General features: G+C 32.7%; 1 protein-coding gene across 1 annotated transcript in view; it reads right to left on the bottom strand.

The window, feature by feature from the left end:
- Positions 1–4542: 4542 nt before the first annotated feature.
- LOC120421244 (odorant receptor coreceptor) overlaps positions 4543–9803 on the bottom strand; it is a 36557-nt gene continuing 31296 nt past the window's right edge. Inside the window, exons 8-9 of the mRNA XM_039584445.2 lie at positions 4899–5054; positions 4543–4832 (exon numbers count right to left, since the gene is read on the bottom strand). Of these exons, the coding sequence (XP_039440379.1) occupies positions 4782–4832; positions 4899–5054 (207 nt within the window). The 3' untranslated portion in view covers positions 4543–4781. The remainder of the gene's footprint in view (positions 4833–4898; positions 5055–9803) is intronic.

The raw sequence follows: 9803 nt of genomic DNA, 5'->3' as shown, positions 1-9803 counted from the left end.
AAACGTATTATTTAAACTTGAATGGTTAGGTAAATTTTCCCCCCCACTAAAATAAAAATTAAATTCGAAGTCCAACTTTCAACATTTGGAAGCAAAAAGTATCACAAAATGCTTTATACATTGTTACAGTTATCCCAAGTAAATTGTTTTCCAGGAGTTTAACAAAAGCTCTTCAAGATAGCTACAGCATAGCAGTTTGGACCGCGTCATTTGCACAGAGAAGGGTGAATCTTTGTTCTAGCTGAAACATAAAAATTCTGGCATTCCCAGATTTATCTGGCAACCCTGTGAATGAGTCATAAATATATTTAAGAAATAGATTACAAACTCAGCCAATTCAAAAACCATATTTAAATACTAACAATCACTGCAAATCTTAACAAAAAAACCGAAAAAAAAAAACATTATATCTTTGAATAAAACCAATATTTTTGAATTGGGATAATTAAATTATGTGCTGTTTATTGTTTTAAATGTAATTAAATTGCAATAAGAAATCTTAAAAATCATGTAAATCGACATAACAATGAATAACAGGATTTTAACCTATCAAAAACCTGAATTTTCCAAATTATTGCCAACGAAAGGATAGATCAAAGAAACTTAGAAAAATTATAGTGTTTTAAAACTTAAAAAATTAAAGTGTTTGGGACCGGGATGATGTCATCTATCTATTGCAATGATAATTACATGAATTTTTTTTCTCATAAATACGTATTTTTCCTGTATTTTTGAAAATACGTAAAAAATACGTATTATTGGAAAAATTCTCAAAATATTTTTTTTTACATAATGGGTATCGAATAATTGGAAATTTTTCATACATTTCGAAGGCAATAATATTTTTTGTGGAAAACTCAAAATTTTCACAAAACTAAGTATTTTTGGTACACCCAAAATTCAGAGTCGAGATAATCGTTCTCTCAAAATTTTTTGAGGGCTCAGTGCCAAAATCGATAGAATAATGGTACCAACTCACACCATCATAACAAATGAGTTCATTCGTTAGTTGAATCAATAAATCTCCAACAAGTGTCATACATCGACTTCTGACTTCTCCTTGGTCACCAAGCTGTGGTGGCCGAGGCAGTTAAGTCATTGGATTGATTTGTCAAAGGTCTCTGGTTCGATTTCCGTTGTCGACACTTTTGGTTTTTTGTTTGGCGGATGAACTTTTTTGCAAATGAACCTCGGGAGAATAGTTCTATCGCCCATCTCGAGCTGTGTTCTCTGCGTCCGTGAATGGTACCACTATTCTCTCGACTCGAGACCATCATTCTCTCGGACTAGAGCTGCCAGTTTTGGGTGTAAAATACTAAAAATTTCAGTTTGTACAATATGGGTATCAAATCGGGATTTTTCAAATCTTTCGTAAGTTAAAACAAACACTTTTGAAATACTCAAAATTACCACAAAACAACGTATTTTCGAAAATTCTCAAATTTTCCGTATTCTATAATGTGGATATTATATGATCGGAAGTTTTTGATACATTTCGACACATTTTTTATTTTACTCAAATAATTTTTTTACAAAACCACGTATTTTCGAAAGTAATAACATTATTTTTAGATACGCATAAAAAATCGAAAAGCTACTTATTTTTTAAATACTGAATATTCTTTTTTTTATTGTACTGGTATCAAATGATCGGAAGATTTTCATTTATTTCAAAAGTAATAACATTTTTTTTAAATAATCGAAGTTTTCACAAAACTAATAACTTTCAAAAAATACTATACATTTCTGTTATTTTTAAATCCAATTTTTTAATACCCTTATCATAAATACTAGAATGTCTTGCATTTTTCAATAGTACGTAGTTTTGTGATAATTTTGAGTAATTAAAAAAAATATATTGAAATGTATAGTAAATTCTAAAGCTATGCCCATTTTGAAATAAAAAATTATAGTATTTTTTTCAAAAAGACGTAGTTTTGTGAAAATACTGAGTATTTCATAAAAAATATTATTGCTATTGGAATGTATAAAAATGTCCGCTCATTTGATATCCATATTGTAAAATACTGAAAATTTTAGTATTATTTTCAAAAATACGTAGTTTTGTGAAAATTTTGAGAATTTTCAAAAATGTGTGTTATATCTTTCGAAATGTATGAAAAATCCTAATCATTTGATAACCATATAGAAAAAAACAATAATTTTGAGTATTTTTTCGGAAAAATTGCATTTCAAGATACAGGAAAAATACGTATTTTGTGAAAATTTTCATGTAATTATAATTGAAATGGATAGCTGACATCGTCTTGATTCTAAAACGCTATAATTTTTTTTTTAAATTTTGATGATATTTACAGGATTATAGCCAATGTCTTCCATATAGTCACAATCCCATAAGCACTGTACCTTTGGTTATGCAAGCCTCAGTTGGTTTTACTTAGGCCAGTGCGCGAGTTTTAAATTTTTGGAAATCATTCGATTTATAGGTTGGAGTCATGGTTCTTACTATGATTTTGTGACAACCTAATATAAGCAGCATTGAAACAAGCTTATTGCAACATTACATGAATTATTATTTGATTTTTTACTTCTGTTTGTATTGAACTTTTGATGTTCTGTTATTATGATGTCATTTTTCTTATTATAAGAACAAACATTTGGCATTTAAGAATTAACAATTCAATATTTTTAATAAATACATAATAATAAAAAATCTATTCACCCTATCGAAAACAGAAGCACTGACGTTGTTGTGGAACGTTGGTGGAAATTTTCGCTCGGTGTGTTTACGCATTATGAGTTTTCATTAACGAATTGCTTCACAGACACAGGGTAAGCAGCAGTTGTGTGTTCCTTTGTGACTCGTTAAGGTTCAAATCAGCACGTTAAGCTTACCAGCTGGTTGGTGCAATTTTTTGAGAGTGCGAAGGCCACACATTGAGCTTAGTTAAACATGTGACGGTGCAACATAGCCATATCGACGATATATCGTTGTGATGGTGCTTTCTTGTTGCATATTAGTTTTAGGCCAAATTGTGTCAAGAACGCCATTTTTAGCAGTTAAAAAACTCGTACTATGTTGTCACTCTAAGTAGTCCGATCCGATTATGCTTTTTTGTCACACCTTGCAAGTGCAACAACTGGCGAAAGGGAATTTAGCCAGAGGACTTTACAATTTATACTTATATTCGAGTTTAGTTTTTTTTTTTTTTCATTTTAAGTTCAAATTTGAAATACATAACAAAGTTGACAAAAGTATGGCAAACGAAGATAATGAATCGCTACACTTTGATGACTCAGTCAAACAAGGTGTTCCACGTGGCTGCTGCCAAGGCCAGGCCACTTTACCTTCAACGATATGATCTTGGCCACCGTGATGAACCTACTTGCCTGCTTGCCTCTGTTTGGCAAAATAAAAACTTAATTCCCCAGCTAATTTTCGTCGGCTCGGTTTTTCAGCTCTGCTTTTTTTTTCCTTCCATCGACTCATTCAACCTGCGTCAAGCTCTCGTAACCGCAAATCGTTGCCGAATTTCTCTAATTTTCCATTTTATGGATGGAACCCCCATCTCCCCCTCTTCCACCCACCTCGAAACATACGTCTTTATCGAAGATTCTCCAATCAAAAGCTGGGGTTGAGAGTTGCAAACAGGTGGCGTGATTCGGCAGATGCATTCATCTTGGGCTATCTTTTCGTTGGGAGGTTTTTCGAGATTTTCATTCATGCGGACGTTGACTTTCCGAAATGCACCCACGAGCACGTGCGCAAGCCACCTGATGACCGATATTGCTGCACCTTCCGAGCACAAGTTTAAGTGCGAAAATATAAAGTGTGCGGTGAAAACAACTGCAACTACGCGTCATAAAATTAATTCAGTTAAGGGAGCAAGGGGTTTCCGGATTCACTGGTTTTGTTGAGGCATGAACTTTGATGATGTAGTTCTCTAAATTTAGTCAAAATGACTTTTCAAACCAAGTTTTAGTTTCTAGATAAAAAATACTTTGGAGATTCAACCTTTCTTCCCTGCACATCGTCAACTTAGCAGATTTGTTTTATTTCAAGAAGAACATTTGAAATAAAGGTAAGGGAAAAATGCTAAGATTTTAAAATTAATTTCAAGATTTTTTTATATCATTTTATAATCAGGTAGATTTATCAGTTTTTTTAGAAAATGTTTAGTATTTTTTTATTTGTAAACTCTTGAACTTTCGTTTCACCTATTACAACGAGCTTCTTGAAAACTGCAAGTATAGGTAGGTACAATTACGTTACGTTCGCTGATGGCGCCACAGAGCCACAGGCTTTCTTCTTTGCGTGCAATTTCCGATTCACAATTTTATTGGCTCGTCCTTCACGCTTCGAAAAACACCAAGTTTTATCAGTTTTGGAGAGCTGCCGCTGCCTGGTTCAATTCGAATTGTAGATATGTCTTAATTGGAGGAACTAAAATAGGGCTCCTGCAAAATGCATTTTCGTGCGAAGTGCAAACTTGTGATAAATGCTAGTCGTAAGAGCCTTTAAAGGATTCATTTTTTAAAAAGATGTGATACTTTAACAAGAAAAAAAAACACATTTTATGAACCACTTTAAGAACATTGTATTGCCAGTTTTGACTAAATTTGATCTATGTAAACGTTTGAAAAAATATTCAACAACATCTATATTGCTCCAAACTAACATCACTACAGCCTACTCTAACTTACGGATGATTCCTTTTGTTTTAAAATCTACAGTAAATTGTCATGTATTGCCGTTTCAGTTGATATGTATCAAAGTTAGTAAACAAGTACAAAATATCTCGCAAATCTGCGCCAGCGCTTTACTTCAGCTGCACCAACACCATGAAGTAGGTCACGACTGCTCCCAGGACCTATAAAAAACAGGAATATTAGCAAAAATTCGAGCATCAAATTTGCAAACGACCGCTCCAACTTACCGATGCGAACAAATCCAGCGAGACGGTGAAAAATTTGGCCCCCGAAATGGTCATCGCCTTCTGGCACTGCTGGCACACGATCTGGACGAAGGTTTTGGCCTCCTCGGAACCGTCGTACCAGTGGCACGAGTAGGCCGCCTCCATCACCGAGGAGCTCTGGAAGTTGGGAAAAAAGAGTGTTGAATTATTTAAATTTTTGGTAAAATATAATTGTGATCGAACCCATATCCAAACATTGAAAATAATATTTTAAAGCTGAAAACTGTTTGAGTGTTTTTTTTTCACTTTTATCTAATTTTATTATTTTTATTAGAAAAGTGTGTAGGGGAAGGTGGGGCAAGAGGAACAATCGCTCGTACGGCCGTAATTTTTCCAATTTTGATTATTTCCAGTATGAGGAATTGTTGCTAGCAATGCAATGAGCTGATTTTACTACCACATAACCGCCAAAACGACGTATACGCCATGGGGCATAGGATTTAATGAAGTTTTTTTCAAAACCTTTGTTTTGTTATAATATTTGGAAAGCACAAAATTAGGCTTAGGGTTCGTTTTAAGGCTCATTTTATCAAAATGCTATTTTTCCTAGATCAGTAGTGTCCCTACCAATGACATGCACCTATTACAAAGTATGATTAAACTTTTGGCTATTTTTGTTGAGAGCTTTTAAAAAATCTTGTTCAGGTGGGGCAAGTGTACCATATGGATTTTTAGTATGGAAAAAAATACGAATTGCTGTAACAACATATTTTATTGGGAAATAAATACATAAAAGTACTTTAAAACTGATAAACAATTGTTAAAAAAATTGTCTATACAAAATATAGTGATATTATGAAAATTTACTATTTATCATCTAAGTAATATTTTTTTTCGTAAAAACGTTAATTTTTTTAGTGAAATATTTTATTATTTAATCTAAAAATGGAAGAGACCTTTCAAATACATTCTAATCTGATGTATCTAAGTGATAACAGTTCAATTGTTAGCAAATTGACTTGTTGTTTCATGCATTGTTCCTCTTGCCCCAACGGGTTGTTCGTCTTGCCCCACTAGTTGAGTAGAACGTACGGAAAATCAAAAATTTTAAAATCATTTTTTTACATTAAAAAACTGGATTTTTAAAAAAAAAACTTGTTCTAACAAGGTCTTAGTCAAGACCAAGAATAAGATGATCATAATAGAATCCGACAGATTTTTGAACTTTTTAATGGGTTATAACGAGTATTTCGTTAGCCTGTTACACTTGCCCCACTTTCCCCTATGAATAAATACTTTACAGGATAAAGGGGTTACATACATGTAGAAAATCACAAAATTATATGTTACAAAATATTTGTTAAATCCACTCAAAACATGATTTTTAATCACTCCTTAAAGTTTCATGAAGATATTTTATAATTTAATTGAGTAAGGGAAGATTTGAGCTCAACATTTTGTCATGCGCAAAGCGGGTTGTCAAACTTTATTGGCGTTTATTTTTCTGAACCCCGAGTTGATTTACGGGTGCCACGATATCTCGAGATGGAAAGGACCAAATTGACTGAAATTTGAGGTGAAGACTCTCAAGATCTCGTGTACTAAAATCAAAAACTAACGGTTTTTTATATGAAATACACAAAAATATTTTTATCTTTTTTTATTTTTTTTGTTTTAATATCGGGCTTCGTCATGCACACGGAATCGGTTTAACAAGTCTTTACCAAAATTTTGAGCCGATTTGGTCAAGACAGTGTTGAGATATCGTGGCACCCGTTTTTTGATACTGCTAAATTGAAATTGCTATATCTCGGCAATGATGCTACCAAATATCTCCAATTTTTTTTTTGTTAGTAGGTGAAAATATATATTTGAATGCCCTGAAAATAGAACTTTAAAAAAGTTGAAGTGTGTGCTCATTTTAACCTCTGACTTTTTTGTTGATGTACATGTATGTAACCCCTTAAAGTAAATAGGTTAACAATATCATGGTGTGTTTCGTAAAACAAAAAAAAAATAGAAAAAGAATAGGCAAGGCTGATATTTGGCACCATGAAAGAAGGGCTCTTTCTCGACATTTTACGAGGTGAATCGAATGATTTTGGCGTTGGGTCTTAAGCAAGCAAGTTTTTTCTTCGATTTTATATGATTTATAATCACAAAAGTCATTAAAAGTAGATGGATTCATGTACATATCTTTCAAATTTATTGACCTCCAATAAAAAGTTTTCAAACCTAAATTTACTAGTTTTCTAGCATACTTTGAATTCACTCCAAAATCAAAGCTGGAAGAACCAAAAGACACAAATCTTTTCTTTATACAATTTGTCACGATAACACAGCAAAATATTGCCTGGATACAAATTCCAGCATCAAAGATGCTAACGTAGAGTATTTAGTTTAACCCTTTTAGGCACGAATTTTACAAAAAATATAGAGCAATTCCAGCCCGAAACAGGAATTTTGTAGGTACTTTTTTCTCGACCCTCTCCAATTTCAATGAAACTTTGTAGACATGTTATCCTAGGCATATATAAGCCATTTTTGTGTACATAGAGCCAGTAACACTCGATAATGACATTGGAGAAGGGCGTACGTGTTTTCAATATTTTTGTATTTCGTAATTTAAATATTGCTGTATCTCGAAGCCGTTGCATCATATCAAAAAGTGGTCAAAGACAAACTTGTATGAAATTTGACGGGCTTTCCGAAAAAAATACACTGAAAGAAAAAAACACTCCACTTTTATGAGATTTTTTGATTTTTAAGTTTAAAAGTTACATTTGAAGGTGAGCCCACGATTTTTTTTTCGCTCAAAATTTTTGTGAAAATAGCCTAAGATGTTACAAAAAGACTCACGAAAAATGCAGGATGGAGCAACTCACCTAAAAAATACACAAATCATTTACTGAAACTGTTTTTTTGAAAAGTGCTCTAAACGTCAGAATTTTCAAAAGCCGAATACGGAAATCGATTCTCCAGACAATTTTACATAAAAGTCTCCATATTGACCATTGTCCTAAGTCCAATCCTTGTGAAGTTACAGCGGCTTTAAAAATAAAAATGTTGAAAAAATAGGTTTTCTGATGGTTTTTGGCAATTTCTATATGACGGACTTGATTTTTCAGTTTCGAAATAGTAGTTTATTCAACAAGTTGCTAAAAGAGGATTTTTTCAGCACGAGTCGTACATTTATCCAACGAGGTTCACCGAGTTGGATAAATACGAAGAGTGCTGAAAAAATCAAGTTTTGCAACGAGTTCCATACAACATTTCTTGCAATTCCAAAAAACACACACTTAGTGAAATTTTAGGTCAAATTTTCATGTATTTTGTCAATAAATCGTTTAACTCAAAAAAATGTTGAAAAGTGTTACTTTTCGAAACAAGTGCTGAAAAGTTCAACTTTTCAGCACCCATTTGAGTGCTGAAAAGTAGAACTTTTCAGCATTTATTTTGAAAAGTGTTGCTATTCGATTCTGTTATTTTTGGTACAGAAAAGTAGGCTATTTCGTCGTTCAAGAATGACAGGAAAAGTGTGTAGTTTCACGACGGAATTGCAAAAATATTTTTACCGAAAAGCTCGTCCAATTTCCCATAAGTTTATCTTTGACCACATTTCAATTGGATGTATGGGCTTTTCGTATGGACAGGTGCCAAATTTGTGTGAAAAATTATATGGACAAACTAATGATGCAAAATGGCGTCTTTGGGCAAACCGAAGGCACCAAAAAAGTTTCAAATACAAAAATTAAAAAAAAAAAAGGTTTCGTAGAGAATTGCTAAGGTAAGATGTGCTTAAATAAAGCTTTGAATTATTTTTTAACGTTTTCTATAGCAACATTTAGGACTATAATTTTCCCTGGGCCTTGTAAAGTCAAGGGGCATGATTTGATCGTAGTGTATTAGTTAAAATTTGGTTATACATTCTTTTTATAAGCACTATGGACACCACTTCATGCTACGAGAACTCGCTTTGTCGCAGCCCCAGGGCTTAAGCGTTGACCGATAAGCTGTCTTCGTGAACTAGGTAGTTCTCCGATAGTGAAAATATCACAATTGCACAAGACACCGCTGCTTTTTCACTATCACATTGTGGGATTTAGGTTGGGACTTCAGGATAGTACAATTGATTTGTTGCTTAGCATTAGCATTTAAAATAAATCTGTATCCTTTCCAAATCTATTTGATGTTAAAGTTAGTTGCAATTGTTAAGTAAGAGTAATGCTGTCAATAAACTTTAATTGATGTAGAATACGAGGCATTCTTTTATGTCAAATTGTCCATAGAGATCGAGACTCAATCAATAATGTAATGATATCGGACAAAATTCGTTGATCTGTTGAACTAACGGTTTTCGGATTATGGTTGTATCGACCATTGTTGCGAATCGAGGAACTACGGATCTTTTGACGTAAATGGTCATTTCTTTTTCAAATCGCGGTTTCTATCCTATTTGTATATCAGTTCATAAATTTTCATTGTTTTTGATAGAAGTAGTACCGTAAACCGGGGTGACTTTGATAGGATTTCAATTTGTTTTTGGAATATTTTCCAACTGTCAAGGTTTTTCTCAAGATTATTATTTTTAAAACATGTACTGGGGTATGCCACACAAAGTCCATGCACTATTTTTGAAAAAAGTTTTTTCAATAGTAATTGGAAAAATAGTTACGTTAAAAATTCTTAGTTTAAATTCCGGGGTGACTTTGATAGTCTTAGTTTTTCTTGTTAAAATCAGATTTGGAGCGTTCAAACTTTATTTTTACGTCAAATGTACCATCACTAAGGTTGCTGATACAGTTTTAAAGAAAGAAAATCAATGTTTATATTTAGTTAACTAAGTTTATGTTCTTTTTAACAAAATACATATAAATTTCAGGTAAAATTGTTAAAATGTTGGAATTTTTCCTTAAATTAGTGAAA

This window comes from Culex pipiens, chromosome 3, assembly GCF_016801865.2.
Source record: "Culex pipiens pallens isolate TS chromosome 3, TS_CPP_V2, whole genome shotgun sequence".
In the NCBI taxonomy this organism is placed as follows: domain Eukaryota; kingdom Metazoa; phylum Arthropoda; class Insecta; order Diptera; family Culicidae; genus Culex; species Culex pipiens.
Note: the sequence above shows the minus strand (reverse complement) of the source record. Positions and strands in the feature narration are given on the sequence as shown.